At 34.7% G+C, this 21,245-nt stretch overlaps 2 protein-coding genes across 2 annotated transcripts; one reads left to right on the top strand and one right to left on the bottom strand.

The window, feature by feature from the left end:
* Positions 1-1,387: 1,387 nt before the first annotated feature.
* LOC105223443 (glutactin) lies at positions 1,388-5,160 on the top strand. The gene is made up of 6 exons (XM_011201175.4): positions 1,388-1,839; positions 3,089-3,559; positions 3,629-3,829; positions 3,898-4,066; positions 4,122-4,318; positions 4,394-5,160. The coding sequence occupies exons 1-6, from the start codon at positions 1,594-1,596 to the stop codon at positions 4,970-4,972; spliced, it is 1,863 nt and encodes a 620-aa protein (XP_011199477.2). The 5' UTR covers positions 1,388-1,593; the 3' UTR covers positions 4,973-5,160.
* Positions 5,161-6,806: 1,646 nt separating this feature from the next.
* On the bottom strand, positions 6,807-11,639 carry LOC105223442 (glutactin). The gene is made up of 6 exons (XM_011201174.4): positions 11,173-11,639; positions 8,295-8,792; positions 8,021-8,227; positions 7,781-7,943; positions 7,541-7,725; positions 6,807-7,478 (listed from the first exon to the last, which is right to left on the bottom strand). Exons 1-6 carry the CDS (start codon positions 11,623-11,625, stop codon positions 6,843-6,845), a joined length of 2,142 nt encoding a protein of 713 aa, XP_011199476.3. The 5' UTR covers positions 11,626-11,639; the 3' UTR covers positions 6,807-6,842.
* Positions 11,640-21,245: the final 9,606 nt, after the last annotated feature.

Consider the following 21,245-nt stretch of genomic DNA (forward strand, 5'->3'; position numbering starts at 1 on the left):
TAATATAAAGAATTTCGAACTTTCAGTTGACTTTTTATCGGCAATTAAATAGTTTGTGGCATGTTAATACGAGTAAATGTGTAAAATATATAAAACCGATTGTAATCCATTCACGGCCGGTTGTGATCCTTACAAGTTGAAATAGTGTAAAAGGTTCGGTTACACCCGAACTTAGTCCTTCTTTACATGTTAGGAGTAAATTCTTAACTGGCTCGAAAGTCATGACAAAATTATTCGAATTATTTTTTATCTTCTGTTCATACTTACAAGAACGTAAATTCTACAATGTGAAAATAGAGCTTAGGTAACATGGTTCAAAATATTCATTAATAACTTCACCGGATTCAGCAAATTTTGTACTAAAAATTCGTTGTATGGAGTATATAGAACCAGAAAATGTTGAACATATGTAATATTATGTATGTAATTTGAAGTAGTGAAGCGTAATCAATAAGACACTCAAGTTCGAATTTTTTGATGATACGTTATTTTGCATTTCAGGTGACGATATGTAAGTGAGGCTGAACCTTTTGGAAGATTGTTACCAAGTATAATGGATACACACATGTATCTCCGTTATATACGTTGTTAGCGTGATTATTACCGTATTTTGCCTATTTTAACATTTTAATACTAGAAACTAAATAGCATTTTAATACCAACAAGAGCTACAAAACTCTGAAATGTAAGAAATTGAATGATCACCCATATTCATTCTTCTGAATTGGAAGATTGGCCATTATGTAACCAGTTAGCCCACATCTTTATTTCAAAATAGAGTTACTTGGATTTATGATATTCTCGTCAGATATAAATAACATTTATGCACAATAATTAACCTAAATTTTAATATTGAAATATATGTATTCATTCTATTCGACTTGTGATGAAACTAGTTTATTCTTAATTATATTCATAACCTCGATTGAGATACATATATAAATAATGAGACAACAGAACAGATTAATTGGGGCATTATTATTTTAACTTTTACTTCTTATATGGCTTTGTAAATCTGAGAAATTTATGCAGCTACTGTTGGGAGAAAGGGATGTCAAAAATATCTCAACTTAAATATTAACACATGTATAATGTGTGTGTATAGGTATATCTCTATAAATATATACATATATATTTATACAAAGAAGAATAATTAATAACCTTAATTCATTTTCAAATTCCTCCCATAAACTATGTGTGATTTTCTTGTTTTGTTTTAGTTTTTACCTTTTTGATTATACCGCTAGAACACTCATTAAGCTGAAGAGAAATCGGATTTTTGTGTCACTATGCATAATTTAGCATTGTTGTTATTTTTGCGAATAACAATTTCTCATGTCTTTCACCAGCTATAGTCGCTTTCCTGTCTTCAGTTTATTCAACAACCAGTCTAAAGAACGGCTCAGAGCTGCGCGGTATATTCTTTAAAATTTAAGAAGAGTCTCAGTTTGACAGCTGTGGCAGCTTTGTTAAAATGTTTTATTGTGTTCATTCGAATTTCAATTAATTAAAAATCTATGTGCGGCATATACACAACATATTTGAACCCAAGTGTTTTTTCTTCAGGGTTTCTTTAATACGAAGTTTTAAAATATGTTTGAGAAACTGTATTATTTTCACATCATCCGTTCACCACGGTGTTTAAAATTATTTCTAACTATATTTGTTTTAATCCATTTCGTCCGGGCCCAATTCGATGACGATGATACTGTCATAGATTTACCCAAATTGGGCTCCATTCAAGGAAAAGTTATAGAGACAGCGTGGTCGAAAAGAGAAGTATTACAGTTTGTGGATCTCAAATATGCGGAAGCTCCTACAGGAAAATATAGGTTTAAGGTGTGACTTTATACAACATCTGAAGATTTAAATTAATAGAGTAAAAGGCATGTAATTTGCAAAAAAAAGTGATTCTAGCATGCACCTGCGAAGGACTTTTCTTCGTGAACTTTCGTACAACAAAAATTATCGCCTGCAGTAATATTTAATAACAACATAAAATATTTAAAGATATATACATATATTTTATATATATTTTTTTACGTAAACTACGAAAATACGTAATATCCTTCTCATGTGTATTTCTTAGAGCAACTATACATACATACATATATACGTATATAACTAAATCTGAAAACCTAACCAGCCAACGGTTTGTATGCAAGGAAAATTGTTTTGCTAGCTCTTTCTAGCCATGCCGTTAATTTTGAACGGTCAATTTGAATGCGAACTATTTGCTATCGTGGTCCGATCTGAAAAAAAATTCGAATAGCATTGTGTTGGACAATAATCTGTGTCAAATTAGTAGAAGGTATATTGTTAAATAAAAAGAGTTTTCTTACAAAGGCTTGCTTTTGATTGGCCAATTTGCTTGACAATTATATGCCAAAGCAGTCCAATCTGAATAAATAGTTCGGAGGTTAGAGCGTTATCTTAGAAAATAATCAATTCTAAATTTTGTTAAGATATCTTGTCAAATAAAGAAATTTGTCATACAAAGAGTAGACTTTGATCAATCAGTTTGTATGGCGGCTATATCATCTTTGGGGAGAAAAGGACATAAGCGAAATTTCAGTTCGAAATCTAAAAACTGAGGGCCTACTTCGGATGTACCCGACTTATATGGCTAAATCGCCTCAGCACGTCACGCTGATCATTTATATACTTTACAGGGTTTCCGGCGATTCCTTCTGGTTGTTACCAACTTATCGCCAAACTTAATATACTCTGTTCAGGGTATAAATTCACATATAGTATATAACGAATAGGTGAAATTCATACTGACTTGTAAAAAACTATTATCAAAGTTCTGATAAAACGTTCTCGACCTGAAAGATAATGAAGCGTAAATAACTTTGTAAAATACATTTATGCATACATATGTATATACGAAGCATATATCTACTATGTGTATGTGTTTTGTAAAAGACTTAAGCCATTTAATAAATATTCGAAACAGGTTAAAAGATATAAAACAAAAGTGGTTAACATTGGAAGTCAACATGCTAGATGCTATATTTCTTTATTAATTTCACTGTTTGAAAGATGAATCCATATTTCTTTGTCTTAATCTAAAATTACTTGGCAGCCTCCGCGCCCTGTAGAACCATGGGATGATATCATGGATGCAACAGCAGAGAAAATCGGTTGTCCATCGGTTGTCTCAATGGAATCTTTAAAGAGACTGGATGACGTATTGGACATCGAAGACTGTCTCACATTAACGATAACCACGCCCAACACCACGGGTCGTTATCCCGTTTTAGTGTATATACATGGAGAGTATTTGTATGAGGGCAGTAATTCTGAAGCACCGCCGGATTATTTGTTAGAAAAGGATATTGTATTGGTGACACCGCAATATCGGCTGGGCCCATTTGGTTTCCTATCAACAAAGACAGATGAAATACCTGGAAATGCGGGAGTACTTGATATATATTTGGCATTACAATTCGTCAAACACTTTATACAATATTTTGGTGGTGATGAGAATCATGTGACGCTAGCGGGTCAAGTAGGCGGTGCAGCTATTGCACATTTACTAGCTATTTCCCCAATAGTGAGCACCAGTTTCCCACAAAGAAGGAATTAAAGCAATAATAACTGTCTTTTTCCCACAAACTTACAGGTACAAAAGGGCCTCTTTCACCAGGTAATCTATCATTCCGGATCCGCACTGATGCCAATATTTTTGGAAGGTAACCCGCGCCAGCTTGCACAGGAGATTGCTGAAAAGGCCGAATGCAAAATGAAGACGGTGCGGGATTTAAATGAATGTTTGATGGATTTGTCACCGCTAGAATTGCTCACTGCATTTATGGCGCACGCTGTAAGTATTGTTGCTTAGCGGATGGGTATGTACGTATGTGTTATATGATAAATATTTATTGAATGAAGCTCGAAAAATCTGATTTGGGAGTGGGTTATACTGGTGGAATCCAATTTACAATTGGTGGACCAAGTGGTGTCTTGCCCGTACATCCTTATGAACTTATATTGAATTCGAACTTTTCTTATCCAGCAATGGGTGGTTGTCCAAAAAATGTTGGATCAAGAGTTTTGAATGGTGAGTAATTGAAATATTTCAAGGATTCTTCGCTTATGCTTTATGAAAATTTTAGAAATCGTCGAAAACGATTTCGAGGGTGTCATACCAGACGATGATTATAACACATATGATTATATTGATCATATCGTTCGACAAGTGGTTGGTACTGACAAAACGATGTTGTTGACGAGCTTCGTCACACATGACTTTTTCAACAGAAAATTAATGGAAAACGGTACATTCGGCACACTTATACCCCGTTTAATTGACGTAAGCCACAAATTTCAAGTTATTTATAAGAATAAGGTAACAATTTCATAATTTTCTTCAATAATTATTTTTCAGGTTGGTGGAACCTTAATGCATAAACTACCAGTACTATTAGCTCTCAACATGAATAATAAACATGTTCCTGAAAATACATTCCTCTATTCTTTTGATTACATGGGTGAATTTAATCGATATCGCGATTTAGATGAGGAGACAAACATGCAGAGTCCTTTCAAAGCGGGTGTGTCTTTAACAGATGAGGCACTCTATCTTTTTCCGTACCCACAACATGTTGCCAATTTGAGTCCCCCCGATAGGACAATGGCCAAGCGTATGGTGGACTTGTGGACTTCATTTGTGATTAACGGAAATCCTTTTAGTGATGTGCGTGCGGGATACTGGCCACCAATGACCACTTTATATGGTCCATATATGAAAATAGATGATACCTTAACAGTTAACGGAAATTACTTTAAAGAATTCTCAGCAACGTTAATAGACGAAGAAAATGGTCACAGTTTAATCAGAGAAATTTATTACCTACGAAATAATCGTTCCAAAAGCCGGCAACAAATGAAACGTAATAGGCGGAGGAAACTAAATGGTAAAAAATCTTTGGTGAAGGGCATATACTCATCGAAAATACGTGCTTAATTTGTGATATTGACTTTTATATATTTATTTGTCGAATTTTATATAATTTAAAACCCTATATAGTATCTAAAATATATACATTTACTTCACAAAAAAAATGAACTGAAATTGTAACTTTCATATATAGTATGCATAGAAATAAATATTTTTGAAATAGGTATGTACATACATACCTTGATTATATGAACAGTAATGATAATATAATTGCAATACAAATCGATAGATCACGAAATTATCGAAATATTTGGAAAGAAAGAGCGTTAAATAGAGATCGCGACGGCTGAGATAGTTTAACCGCGACAATATTGGTAAGAAATCTAAAATATTGGTCTTAGGCTTCCCGCAACATACTTTTTCCTCTTTTATACTTATGCAAAATGTTGCTACAAAGTATAATAGTTTTGCTCACCCAACGGCTGTACATATTAACTAAAATTAATTGAGATAGATATAGGGTTATATATGGGGTATTCCATACCAAATCGACCACTTTCAAACCCGACCCCTTTAGATTTTGCTGAAACTTATCCATCCTTTTTTACCCTTTGAATAACATTTTTTCAAAATTTTTGGTCCAACTTCAAAAAAGTTATGAATTTTTCAAAAAAATGGCTTTTTTATTTTCAAATAGCCATAACTTTTGTAGAAATTGACTTTTGGGGACCTTTTTTTTAAATTTTTGTTTTTGAATGAACTTTTCGAAAAAATACACGAAAAAAATTTAACACGATCAATTATATAAAATAATCGGATTTTTAAGTAAAATCGTAATTTTTTAAAAGTTCGCCATTTTATTTTTTTTTTTCTCAAAAAAAAAAACTTCAATTAATTTGACAACTATCCTTGCTAATCCCGGAGTGGGTCGATTTTTTTTTATTTATTTAAAAAAAATTGTCAAATTTTCAAAAATGAAAAAAAAAAATTCCCGTAAACTTTATTTCTATCATATAAAAAAATAATCAGTACGTATCATTCTTTTCATCATATTCCTATGTTATAGTTAAAATGGGCGAAATCAGACTGCAAACACGCCTACTTCCCTCATAAGACAATTTTACATTCCATTTGATTCTTTCACAAATAAAGAAATAATTAATATTATGGATACAATTTTGCACTAATAATTCCATTATTACTAAAAATCGTCCAAATACAACTAAAACTGTTCAAGCCCCTAGGTACCGAATATGTGGACCCCAGTATCTATAGTTGACTTTTGACAGAAAATATTGGTCAAAGTGTGAGATATACAATTGAAATTCAGATATCCTCTTTTACTGACAATAGCAACTCTGTCTATCAAAATGGGTTGAATGGGATCAATACTTCCCTGAGTCTCCATGGATTTGCGAGCATAATAGTTAATAGATAAAATCGGGTGAATACTACCAACTCCCACATACTACCTATAATGATTTTCGTTTTTTTAACAAACCGTATGCTGAATTTGTCGGTCAGTGTATGAGTTATATATAGTATACATATGTATATATATGTATACTTTTTTGTATTCCTACATCTGAAGGTATTACCCTGACTTTGACTCTTGCAAGTTGCAAGAGTATAAAATGGTGGATTGCACACGAATTTAGCCCTTTCCTAGTTGTTTCTTCTTACTTACTTTCATATTTTTTTTTTGAGAATATAAATTATTCCATAATTTTGAGTAGTTCCGAATTCCAAAATTTAAGTTCTAACATAGGAAAGTATTTGGTTAATAAAAAGTATTTGGTCTAATAAATAATACTGAATTTGCCTTGAAATTTTTTTTTTAATTTTTTGAACCATCTGCATATCCGTATATTTCTACTCGTATTTAGCCTTTTTTCTTCGTATACGTACGTTCAGGACATACAATTACATTTGAAACTTAAGAATAATATTGGCTTTCACGTCCATAGAGTTGCGACTGGTTCCTTCCATTTAGTACATTTGTACGTGGTCTATAATGATAATTGTCTGGCTGCTGATAGCTTTGCCTATAATTTGAGTTATATTGTTGATAATAAGTCGTATAAGAAGGATGATTTAAATAGGGTCTTGGTGTAGTGGTTGTTGTGGTTGTCGCTGTTGTGTTTGTAAAGTACTCAGGATATAAATTTGGTACTGGAATTCCATCTCCAAAATGATAATCCAATTCCAACGTTGAAGCTTTAAAATTGACAATTCTCAAAAATGGACCTATCCCATTAGTGACATTGGGCCAAACGCCTTCGAGATTATTAGGAACACCATATGTAGCAAAGTTGGTCCACATGGTAACGAATTCGCGTGATAAAGCGCGGTCTTTTGCATTTAAAATGCTCACTTCTTTCGGGTATGGGAAGAGATAAATGTTATCATCGCTAAGTGTAGCGTCAGTTTCAAATGGGAGTGGGTTTTTCAAATGACCAAAACGATGGTATTCACCTCGGTAATCGAAAGAATATAAATATGTTGGAGCTTTCTTGTAAGTGAATCTAATCGTATCAATTATTGGACCACGGTATAAAATTAAATTAGTAAGCTAAAAAATAAATAAATTTTTTTAATGTTTACATGTACAAGTAATAATAAGGAAATAAATACCTCTAATAATCCTGGGATCAAAGCATGTAAAGTGGGATTACGTATTTCCTCTTCATTAAAAATTTCACGTAATGCCAAATTCTTCCAGACTAAATAATCTCGCGGCAGTGCTGTGTGTTTCAACACAACATTGATATAGTCGGAAACGTTATTTGAACGCAAGCGAGATAATTCATCATAAAAACCTGAAAAAACGGAAAAGCTTAAATCCCATAAATCGTTTAATGTTTATTTAAATACTAGTCAAAATAAAAGATCCAGCATCTTTGGCCATTCCAATTATTATTGGAAATGTACGATTGGAGACCAAAGCCGCAGGATGGGCGGGCAGATATCCAAGGGTATCTCCTACACTTAGTTTGAAGCCTCCCATGAAATGCAAACCACGGGGTTCGTTTTCCACCTACATATATATTATAAAATAAAATAAGTATTTGTTAACGAGATGAAATAGTTGATAATTATAGTACTCATACATACATAATGCCGCTTCATGGTTTTTAGAATTTCTGTGGTGCTTAAACGTTCAAAACAATTATGAAGATTTTGTATTTCTTGGGCGCTTGTTCGCGGACAACGAGCCAAATTAGCAAAACTGCGAGCTATGGATAGAGCATCTTGTTCCAAAAACAATGGGTTCAAGGCAGTACCTGACTGTAGAATTAATCTGTGAAATAGACCTTGTGCCTAAATAAGAAATTTGTGTATATTATATGTATCCGATCTGTAATTATATATCAAATGTAATATTAACCTTGCCACTTAAACTTAATGCGTGTACTAAAGTTGCTCCACCCGCCTGACCGAATAGAGTCACCTGCAGTGGATCACCTCCGAAAGCACGTATGTATTGTTGAATCCATTCTAGTGCTAACTGTATGTCAGCGAGAGCTACATTTCCGGGCATTTCATTTGTGAGTGTTGTAAGGAAGCCAAATGGTGCAAGACGGTAATTTATTGATATCAAGACAACATCTTTTTCCATGAAATAATCTGGTTGACCTTCTTCAGCTCCTCCATCGAATAGCATTTCCCCATGGACAAATACCATCACAGGCAAAAGTCGAGTTCTTTGCTGAGGTCGATTTGCATATGATGGTACATGAATATTTAGTGAAAGGCAATCGTCAACATTTTCACGGCGCGCTTCCGATTCTATTATGGTCATCAAATCAGGAAACTGTGGACAATGTGGCGCCACTTGTGTTGCGTCAATTTGCTCATTATTGTAGTATTTATAAATAGTGGCTCGCTAAGAAACAAAATAAGTTTTCTTTATCCACCGACAGAAATAAAACTGATATGATAATATTTAGCACACTCAGATTGGTATGTTTGAAACCTAAGAATCCAATTATTTCATTTGAATGCAAAAATTAATCGCATAAAATTAAAAAAAAATTTAAATCGGGGGCGCTAATCCCTAAGTTGTAACCCCCATCTGGAAACAAAATTGTAGGCACAATGAAAATTTTTCGACAGAATGAGTACCAGTACCTCCTAAAGGTCCTACGTTCTCGAAAATTAGTTAAAATTATAGAAAAAAGAAGTCTGAAAAACTAGCTAACGATTATTTATTGAAGTATAGTAAGTAAATTTTAGCATATAGTTTGTAATTTGGTATTTATATAACTTTATATATTATATCAATAGACATATTTGGTAGATTATGATGCAACGATATAACACTGAAATAATAGTATTTTTAATAATTTAACAGACATCATATTAATATACGAAAGGAATGGACTTCATTAGTCTTAAGTAAGGATTTAAAATAAAACGCGTACATTTTGCTTAATCGGTGAATATAAATTTTTACGCCGGCCCTTAATAAAGCCCCCTCATGCCATCTCGGGTGAAAAATTTTATATCTCTGGCGTATTTAGATATTGCTTTATCGCACATTTAGCTGTTTCTAACAGAGGTTTGGAAGCGTGGTAGTGGTCCAATTATGCCCATCTAGGAACTGTTCCTTTTTTTTGCTAAGGAACCCGTTTACGATATCTCAATTTATACTCAAGTTATAACTTGCACTTGCATATAGATGGTCGGACAGACAGTTGGTCGTCGTTTAACTCGTCTCGTCTTCCTGATAATTAATATTGTGACAAACACGAATGTTTTTACATATGGTTCAAGCAGCTCAAGACCTCCGGTGTTAGACCAAGTATACTCTGTGTAGCTAAAAAACATTCGTTTGAAAGAGAGCTAAAGTGAGAAGGTGAACCAGGGTTGTGCGCTGGATTTGGGACTCGCCATGTAAAAAACACCCTCACTGAAAACTAAAAAACAGCTTCTGTCGAGAGACCCCTTTCGATGACGACCATGGCAAACGGAGTACGATTTAAAGGCATGCACCTGGAATGTCCTGTCCCTTAATTGGGAAGGTGCTGCTGTCCAGCTAATTGATGTCCTCGTAAAAATAAAGGCTGACATCGGCACCGTCCGAGAAGTGCAATGAGTATGATGACGAGTAGGTCCTTTTGACATTTAATACAGTGCCCATATAAAGGAGAACAAATTCAGTGTGGTATTCGTGGTGGGAGAGAGACTGCGTCGCCGAATCCTGGATGAACGTCTAGCCACAATCCGCATCAAAGCGAAGTTCTTTAACATATCACTGAAGTTATGTAAAAGTTATTAGAGCTGCCCTCAACACAATGTCAAAATCGTGTTTGATCGTGGCAAAGAAGGTATCTCTGGCACAACGGTCGGTAAATTCAGCCTCCATGTTAAAACATTTCCAAATGAGTTGAGGCTGATTAACTCTGCCGGGGCCCGAAATATTGTTATCTGTAGTAGTAGATTCCAACATACGAAAATTCTCTAAGTTACCTGGCTGTCTTCTGATCGAAAAGCCACCAACCAGATCAATCATGTTGTGATAGACGGAAGACACGTCTCCTGTGTTTTAGCGTCAAGAACACAAGGAAGGTTCGACGTCGAAAAGCTGCAATCACAGCATACGCTCGAACGATTTTATACTCGGCTTGCACTCGTGCTCTCTGAGAGCACAAAAAGGAGCTGCCTTTAAACTGCGATGTCTGAATTTGGTATCCCCGCAAAGCTAATACGGCTGTGTAAACTGACGTTGAGTAATAACAAAAGCTTCGTCTGGATCGGGAAGGATCTCTCCGAGTCGTTCGATACCAAACGAGGTTTCAGACAAGGCGACTCCCTTCCATGTGGCTTCTTCAACCCACTTCTGGAAAACATAATTCGAGCTGCAGAACTAAATAGAGAAGATACCATCTTCTATAAGAGTGTATAGCTGCTGACGAACGCCGATGATATGGATGTCATTATTTTCAACAACGCACCGTTAACAATCATAATTAACAGCAACAACAATGTTAGCCTCAAAATTCAACGCAGCTACGTGCTACTTCGGACTGAGTAGGCAATTAAAAGGTAAAGTCCTCTCTTGACGAACAAAAAGGTGGAGCCGTAGTTAACATTTTTCCTGTTTGTTGTTACTCTTGAGTTATTTTCTGTTTTTGCTTGGTTAAAAAACACTATTTTTATTTATTTCAAAAATGACTATTAACACTTTTTTTTAACCAAAACTTCATATTCAATATTGAATGCAGTAAAAATATACAATACTTAAATCGTCATTTATAGCTTACTTGAAACCTGCCCAAACCAGGACGAACTACTCCATATTTTAAGCCCAAATAAGAATTTATTGGTCTGCCACTTATATTCTTGTAGCCAACTTTTCCGCGAACCGTCCCTAAACCGGGTACAACCAACTCATCCGGACGGGCAGGTTGAAATCCGAATTTAGGAATTTGCTGTATCACCGTACCAGCTGGATTACTGTATAAGCGGTTGTTGTTTGGGGCTTCGTTTTCGATCTCAACTTCACCGCCTTGAATATCGTAGTCATCGTAAGGCCAGTGTTGCGCACTGCACAAGGATAACAAAAGGACTAATGATATGATCACACTCGAGAGTGGGGAAAATCCCTCCAAATGCCAAAACATTTTGAACAAATGCGATAGTGTACAACCGACCGATGTGAACTCGCGCGTCTCACTGAACTGATATCTTCTACCCTCTAATAGAACTTGCTGCATATTATAAAAATAGTTTTAAAGATTATTTTCTTAATGATTGAAAATACAATACATATATACAGTAATCAATGCATACTTTTATAATCTGTACATAACATAACAGTAGTCGCTATGTCTTCAATGCAGTCGTAATATTGGTATTGTACATAGTATTGTTTAAAAGTAAGAATGTCCATTTTCGGGAGGAACGAAAAGCATTATAAAGTATATATGTATGTATATGTACATATATATTTTTAGACTCTCGCAACAAAGTTGCTAAGGAGAGTATTATAGTTTTGTTCACATAACGGTTGTTTGTAAGTCCTAAAACTAAAAGAGTTAGATATAGGGTTATATATACCAAAGTGATCAGGGTGACGAGTAGAGTTGAAATCCGGATGTCTGTCTGTCCGTCCGTGCAAGCTGTAACTTGAGTAAAAATTGAGATATCATGATGAAACTTGGTACACGTATTTCTTGGCTCCATAAGAAGGTTAAGTTTCAAGATGGGCAAAATCGGCTCACTGCCACGCCCACAAAATGGCGAAAACCGAAAACCTATAAAGTGTCATAACTAAGCCACAAATAAAGATATTAAAGTGAAATTTGACGCAAAGGATCGCATTAGGGAGGGGCATATTTGGAAGTAATTTTTTTGGAAAAGTGGGCCTAATTTTCCGTAAGAAATGGCAGAAGGAAGCTACACCCAGGCTTTTTCTAAAAATTGAAAATAGGCGTGGCGTCGCACATTGGGATATCTGTGGCCGAAATTCAAAAATTTCATGTTGTCTGATTTGAATGAAAATTTTACAGTTTGTTACTAACTATCTATACATTATTTTCCCAAAGTATTAGGATTCTATCTGCATTAGTTTTTTGTCCAGAAATACCCAAAGTTGGTGAATGTAGAGAACATCAAAATTAGCAAAAAATTTACTCAAAAGTCAAATCATTGACACAATAAAACAACTATTGAAATTCAACTTTGTTATTATTTTTCATTTATAATATGTATCAAAGAAAAAATTTGCATCAAAATCCATTGAAAAACATAATGCATAAAAAATTTTGTGGAAGAACATAATTTGGACGTCAAAATTTCAATGCTCTTCAAATTCAAAGTGGTGCATCTTTTTAGCGCTGTCTACCGCTGTCGACATACATATACCGAATTAAAGCCTGAAGTCTCGGCTAAACGATAAAAAAATTCAGCTGCCCCAAATTGCCCCCCTTGAAAAAAACAATGTCAGAATGTCACGAAGATGTAAAAAAAGTTGCTAAAAGAGACTTGATAAAAGAGAATTTAGTTGTATGGGAGGTGGGCGTAAAAGTGGGCGGATATTATTGAAGTTTAACACCAACATATATAATGTCATAAAAATGCTATGTACCAAAAATCAGTGCTGTAGGACAAAAATTAAGTTTCACCTTATATGGGAGGTGGGCGTGAAATAAATTTTTTTAAAAAAATTTCTTTCATTTTTTTCTTGATTGGAATCCAAAACAATGATGTACTAAATGTCATTGTCCTGCGACAACTCCTTATATTTTTAGCCGCAGTATGCACTAGCATAAACCTATGTGCGTCGCCCACTTATGGTCCAAAAACCATATCTCAGGAACTACTAATCAAATTAATTTTACAGCAAAATAAAAAAATATGTAAATGACGGATAATGAAATCTCGATTATCACTTTATCATGCGAGAGTATAAAATGTTCGGTGACACCCGAACTTAGCCTTTCCTTACTTGTTAGATATAAGCATGTACATATTGTCCTTTACAGAGCAGTACCGATTCCGATGGCTAATTTTTATTCTTTGTGAAAATCGTAAGAAATCATGATGGAATAGGATGTTGTACCTTTTCAAATTTCTTTTGCAAAATTTACGTCACTGTATCATAAATGTGCTGATGAATAGTCAAATAACTCAAATCACAACAAAAAACGCAGTCTAGTGCACATATGTATGTATGCGCACTAAGCAGGGTTTAATGGCGTGATGTAACACATAAAAACATAAAAGAGTAAGAAAATGCCAGTTTGGGTGTAACTTTCTGTACTCTTGCAACTTGCAATGGTCAAAGTCGGCTAAATAACTTCAAGTGTTGACAAGGCTAAAAAATGTACTTCATTGTTTGAAGAAATCGTGACTGGATTAAATCAAATTTGGTATTATATCAACTCATTTTGGACTTTATAGACTCACCAAGTTTTATTAATACATTGTACTTTTTGTAACTATACTTCATAAATCATCAATTTCTCATATAATCACTTCGAAAAATTGATTTTTTTTTTTATATTTTAACAGTAAAACCTATTGAAAACATGCTGTGAAAAATTCGGACCGAAATTCATAGTACATATTTGCTAAATTACAGCTCATAGTCGCCGACGTGTCGTAAGCGACTGTCTACCAGGCGCCATGACTAAACCACCAAGTCTTCAGCTGCTACGTTTCTAAACGCATTTTTCTCGAATCATCATTTTCTGAAACTGTCATGGTCCTGAAAAAAAGTATTCAACCGATTGCTTTAAAATGTACACATGTTCTTCTACTCATTTATAGTTATGGTCCCTATCAGAACTGTTTATTTTCGAAAATATGTTCATAAATTTTTTTGAACGATTTTTAACGGGAAAAAACAAGATTTTCGTGATTTTTTTGGGAAGTTCGACATTTTTTTTAATGAAATTGATTATATTTGGTAGGGACGATAGCCGCAGAACTACTGAATAATAATCCATTCGATTTTTTATTTCAGAAAACATGAACAGCCGCTATCCCCATGACCAGTGAGTTACTTTTTTTTTCTTGGAGACTACTTTGATAAAAAAAAATATATTAAAAATGTAAAAACGAAATTTTTTTTTTTTTGTACATTTCAAAATACAAATAAAAATATATTAAATAATTAAAATGATTGAATTTTGTTGCCGCATAAAAAAAAACTTTCCTAAAAAGTGGTAAAATGTATGCGTTCACATGACAGTACCCCCTTATGTGACATAAACTCAATCGAAGAGGCTTAATTTAATACATATTTAGTTGATGTGGAAAACGTCAACAAAGAATCTAAATTCATTGTATTAGAGATCTAAATTCATTAGATTAGAGATATGACCGATTTCATTAATATAATTTTAAGACTTTTAAGAAAACGTCCCAACTTAATTTTATTGAAATATCACTCAACCAACCTAATGACCGTATAAAGGGTTTAATTGTTAGCTAGATTTCTTCCTATTTCCCCTTCAACAAAGCAGTCACTACTATTTCCATGAACAGACTAATTTTTTTTATAAATCTTTTTAGTAAAAAATACATATGTATACATATACCGAAAAATAAAACTCTGTATGTACTAGAAATACTAAAACATGCATTTTGAACATGACTTCTTAATTTTATAGTTCTAACCCTATTTATCTCGATTAGTTTTAGTTACAACAAACAACCGTTAGATGAACAAAACAATTATACTCTGTAGCAACCTGTTGCAAGGGTATAAACAAATACCTGTACTTGCATTTATGAAAATACATATATATTATATATATATATATATAAACCATAATATGTATGTAAGAATATAAATTTGATTAAACGGTACACATTTCCCATGTTGCAATGCTGATTATAATAGACGCACTTTCGGTTGGGGTTATCACCGCACTCATACTTAGACTGTCCAGAAGTATGTCGACCTCAGATTTGTTTTAATCCATACGATTAGCCGGCTTTACTTGTTCGTTATTATTTCGAAACGGAGAGAGGAATATTTTATTTATATACAAACTTATTTATGCTATATGTTCGTATGCGTGTTATGTATTTAAGCACATTACATTTATTTAATATATATATTCAATATTAATTTAAATATTATCTTTTTAATAAAATACCTGGTTAAGAATTAGTTGTTTTTAGGGAAGAAAAAGGAGAAATGCTAAAAATTTGGAATTTTAGTCGTATTGCACATGCTTTGTTTTCATGCCCGAAATAGTAATGATGGTATACCGATATTTCATGATTAATTCCTCAAACATTTAGCTAATGAAGGATCTTCATTTTCCAATTTCTTCAGGGCGATTTCCGCACAATCTTTGTTACTGACCCTCGAAACTAATGACGGACGTTCAACGCATCCGGGAGGATAGAGGTGATGTCCATTTTCGAGTGGATCTTTTCCTCTTCTCTTCCGTCCCCATTAGAGACTGCGGATCATCTGCCCTAGCTTCTGTCGGCAGTATCTGAGGACCACATTCTCGAAGCCTCTTTTAGATCCCGAGGTACTCCTTTTTTAGGAGTATCAGCCCTTGCCGATTTGGCTCTTTGGTCCTTTTCAGCACAATCACCAGTCCAAGGTGGGAAGAGAAGGATTGCAAGGGCTTCCCCTTTGGGCCGCCAATCGACAGTCTGACCTCAGATTTTTAGCTGCAGTCACACGCTTCCACACAGGGTCTTTAGCGTTCGCTGAAGACCTCGTGCTCCCTATGAACTTAGCAGAGGTTTCTTTAATAGTGCTGTCGGAAGATTCCTACCGACTTCTTCTGACTTTCCGCCCCATGACGGTAAGCCATGATCCCCCAGTATTGACTTCACCCTTATCAAGTTACTTAAAAGTAATAAGCTTCTATGGTCTCTTTTCAAGACTGGTCTTCTAAGAGGTCATACTCAGCTTTATGGCAGTTTGGATAACGCCAAAAATTGTATGTTCCCTTAGGTATAAAACAAGTTTTATTTTTACATATTTCATAAACCGAAACCGCTTGTTTGAACCAAATATAAAAGGACAAAATCCATTGATAATTTTCTGAATTACTGTATAGAACTTTGAGAAAAAAAGAACGTGACGAATCTGCCCTAGTTTACCCTATCAGTGGACAATATTTGTTTGTAACTTGTGTGGTATCTTTGCTTCCATCTTTTAAATTACTTTACGGAATGACAATATTCAACATTTTAAAGGTTTGGGCAAGTAACGGCGAAAACGAGACCTCAATGTTCTTTTCTGCTCAACATTTTTCATTAGCCATACAGGGAAATTTTTGATTTAATATTCCAGAGGGACAATGATCTATATTAAAGTGGAACAATATCATGTAAATATTTTCGAAAATTTCCGCAAATATAATTCCATTTCGTTGATTTTATTTGGTGATGGCCGATGTAAAACAATATTTCGGTTTTATAAATTTTCACCCTTGCCGGCAATAGCAACTTCGCTATTAGTTTGGCATCAGACATCGATCGCGTCTAGTCGCGTTCCAAAAAATTTTTTTTGGATCTCCCGGTTTGGCAGCAACTAGATACGCCTCTAGGTACTGCTGCACAATTTTCAGAGATCCTCCTTCAGCTCCTTTGTATAATGATTCAGCTGTGTTTTTATTACGGATCCGAAGACGTCTCTTCTCTCTCCGCTCTGTCTAACTTCATTGGATCAGAGATGCCCGTTCCGCTGGTGGTAGCCCTATGTGGATCTAGCAACAGGCGTCGTCAGCAGCAGTTTGTATGCTTCGTGTTAGGGCTTCCGCAGGCTAATCAAATCTGCTTCGCTGCAAATGTTGATATTGGGGTCCACATGGTTCTCTAACCATGGAGTGTAGTTTAAAATGATTGTCTCTTTTGCAAGAAGACAAGTGGGTTTGTTCATTGCGAGAACCGGCGTGTTGTCAGATTGCGGGTCCCAGCGGGTGAAAGTACGCATGTATGTAGGTGTGTTGAGTTAAAAGCTTTCGAAATAGCTAAATCAAGAACGTCTGGAATGTTTACGAGTTGGCTCGTTAGCTGAATGACATGTCAAGTCTTTGTTCCAAACACAGTTCAAAAGTGCTCAACCTTTGGTATTTGTTAGCGATGAGCCTCACAGGTGTTTTTGGAATTGTAACACCACTTAGTAATAAATTTGTTTCCAAAGTGGTCCATAACCTGCTCATACTCGTATACAATATTACTTGGGATAGATTGTGTCGCGGAGACACGTTAGATCGTTAGATTTAGAAGGCGGGTAGGCAATATGGCCATTGCTGCCTACACCCATGAAGGCTGAATCGGTTCAAGTTCCGTGTGAGCATTACCAGAATTTATAAGAACTGCAGCCTTGCCTCTTGTATTACCACTGGGATGGTTCGATTTTGACAGTTCGTATCTTGGAGTTTTGAAATATGTCCGATCCTTAAAATGGGTTTCTGCTTCAATAAGCATCATTTGCGTAAATCAAACTATCATTTACACGACATTTGTTACATAAACCCTTCCGGTTTTTTATTATTGACGGTTCATCGACGATTATGTAATGGGTTGGGGAGGATTACCTGACAAAAGTTGCACCAAGAATAAATTGACTTGGTGAAGCAGACCGAGATTTATTTTGATTAACACATCGAAAAGTTGTGTTGTAGAATATCTGCATGCCTCCGAACTCTTGGCATCTAAGAGAAGGGAGAGCAATGGGGAGAGCAATGTAGAATGAAATAGCCGAAGCCGATCTAACAAAATTTTGCCGCAGCTTCGATCAATTCGTCAGAAACAGTTTATTATAAATCTCTAACCAAAGGCAATAGGGGTATTCTCTTGCACGGTGCAAGAATTGCAGATTTGCAAGGGCTGTAAAATATGTCAGACCAAAACCCATGTATATTTGCGTGCAATGTCACGCAAAAATAAAATTGCAACCCTGTTGTAGTTGCCATTTTACATAAAGTCATATTTTGACGTTAAATTCTTGAGGAAGGTAAGTTTTAAATAGATTTTGTAATTTTTATTTAAATTACAAAGATTTGTTACAGTTTTTTTTGTTTAAAATACATGCAGAAGGTGCGCCAATTCACAATAGCCATGCACAATAGTCATTTACTTACTGAATCAGTCGCTCATATATCACTAGATTCTGCAAAGGACGCTCTCGTGCCCTTGTATATTTCGGTGTAGTATTTTTGCATCTGCAATCTTGCAAGAGCAAGAGAATACCCCTAATGTGTACAGTTTAGATTAGTGCATAGGATAAATGTAATCTAATAATTTAAAATTTTTGTTGGAAACTTAGTAATAGACAATTTATCTGAATTCGCCTAGCAATCGACTTTCCTAATCAAAATATGCATCCATTATTTCAGTCAAATGGAAAAAAGCTTAAAACTTCTAATAGCCCTGACAGACGACAGCGCTAATATGCATTAGCGTGCTTAATTTACATTTATTTGCGCATTTGACCCATGTTAATGCAAGTTTGTAAAGCACAAGAATTTCGTGCATTTGGTTGAATTTATCAAATTTGAGTAGGCAACACTGCTCAAAAATTGCCGATTTTTGCTATTTTATGACAGATGTCGCACTGTTGCTATCCATTTTTCCAATATTCTTAACTTTTTTGCACACATTTTCCGCATTACAATCAATTATTGCTATTAATTTCACTCTATTATCTTTTAACGTAGATAATAATGAACGAATTTTTCTTTAAATTTATATTGATTTTCCAAAAATACCAAAATTTATATTAATAATTTATCTTATTCATTTTTATTTCACTTTTTTTTTTAATAATTGAACAAATTTCACTATCAGCTGTCTAAATGCACAAGCCAGAGAACATAAAAGCTTGGTTTATTCACTTGGTGCGCCCTCTAGTGGTTACTAGTTAAAATTATTACAGTTGGTACCTCGCAAAAGGCTGCTATTTAATTAAATCAAACCCGGAACACTAAGACGACAGCACGACACGACCGCACGGCAATGAAAGGATTTTTTTAAATATTTAACAGATGTCGCTTGAAGTCTGTCGCTCTCTATGTGTTGAGCACGTACAAATTGTGCAAATGTCGTCGAAGTCAGCTTCTTGAACATTTTGTAGACAGCAGCGACATATGCAGCAGCTGATATACACAATTTCGTTGTTGCCGTACTAGAAATTTTCACTTCAATGAACTGGAAATGTTTTGGTCAAAGTGAAATTTTTTGTGCAAAAAAATTGGTATAACTTATGATATACTAGGGCCATTTTATGTTTTTGTTGACAAAATATCTTTAGACTTATTAGAGCTAGTTATCTATTATAAATATAAGTAAGTATTTGTCTACATATAATTCTTGCCAATAAGTGCTACTTCGGACTGAGTAGGCAATTGAGAAGCAAAGTCCTCTCTCGACGAACAAAAACCAAACTCTATAAGTCACTCATAATTTCTGTCCTGCTATATGGTGTAGAGGCTTGGACGATGACAACAACTGATGAGTCGACGTTGCAAGTTTTCGAGAGAAAGGTTCTGCGAAAGATTTATGGTCCTTCGCGCGTTGGCCACGGCGAATATCGCATTCGATGGAACGATGAGCTGTGTGAGATATACGATAACATTGACATAGTTCAGCGAATTAAAAGACAGCGGCTACGCTGGCTAGGTCATGTTTCCCGAATGGACGTAGTACCCGCCGGGGGAAGCAGAGGAAGAGAAAGACCTCTACTCCGTTGGAAGGACCAAGTGGAGAAGGACCTGGCTTCGCTGGGAATATCCAATAGGCGCCACGTAGCGAAAAGAAGAAACGACTGGCGCGCTGTTGTTAACTCGGTTATAATCGCGTGAATGGTGTCTACGCCAGTAAAGAAGAAGAAGAAGAAGAATTTGTCTATTACAATAAATATGTAACTTACGGTCTTTGTATATTTACTTCTTTCTCAGTATGAATAAAAAGACATATGTATACAAATTTGTGTTTAAATAATTCGGACAAAATTTTATTTGTAAATATGTATGTATGTGTGTATTTAATACCATACATGTGCGAATAAAAAGATATATATATATGTACATATGTTGAAATAATAGGCTGGAATGCTGCAGCTGCACCTGAGTTTCACATTTTGAAATCCTAAAAATAAATGAAACTATCGCATATGCACCATATTTAATAGATTTGCAAAATAACTCACTTTTATTGGTTGACCATCTCTTTATTTTGTTTTGATTGTTTTCGTAAAACAACTGCTCCACAGCAAAGAGCTTTCCACGTCATGTGGTGATATTTTTGTGCTTCTCTCTTGCGAGGTTTGAGTAAAATACGTCTATAGTATTAATTTATTTAATTAATTAATAAAATAACAAGTTTGCATTAGAAATTACATATGTATGTGTATTGGATGAAGTCTACTGGAAGGATGAAAAATTAAGAAATAATTATTTCTTCAAATCAATCAAGTCAATTAAGAATTTTCAAATCTTACAAATTCCTTACTAAATTAACTTTTAGTACTAGTTTTCAGATCGCTTTTCAACGTCTAAACCACATACACAGTACATACATAGGAACATACAATACACATAAGCTTGAGGTGATATCGTCAACCACTAACGCTAGACACATTTGTCACGCAATATGTTTCCATTTTCGATTTCATTATCATGCAGAATGTGACAATAATGGCCAATTGAAATTATCATATTTCTTTTCGTTTTATTGTTTGCTTCAGTCCTTGCCTTTTATGATCTGCTAACATTTATAAGATGGCTTATTATTGGTGCCCTTTACTACACCACACACACACACACACACATACACCAAAATGACATAAACGCATGTGAAAGTAAGTTAATAGGGGAGCAATCGCACTCACACACAATTGCAATATTATGAC

Source organism: Bactrocera dorsalis, chromosome 5, assembly GCF_023373825.1.
Source record: "Bactrocera dorsalis isolate Fly_Bdor chromosome 5, ASM2337382v1, whole genome shotgun sequence".
Classification (NCBI taxonomy): Eukaryota; Metazoa; Arthropoda; class Insecta; order Diptera; family Tephritidae; genus Bactrocera; species Bactrocera dorsalis.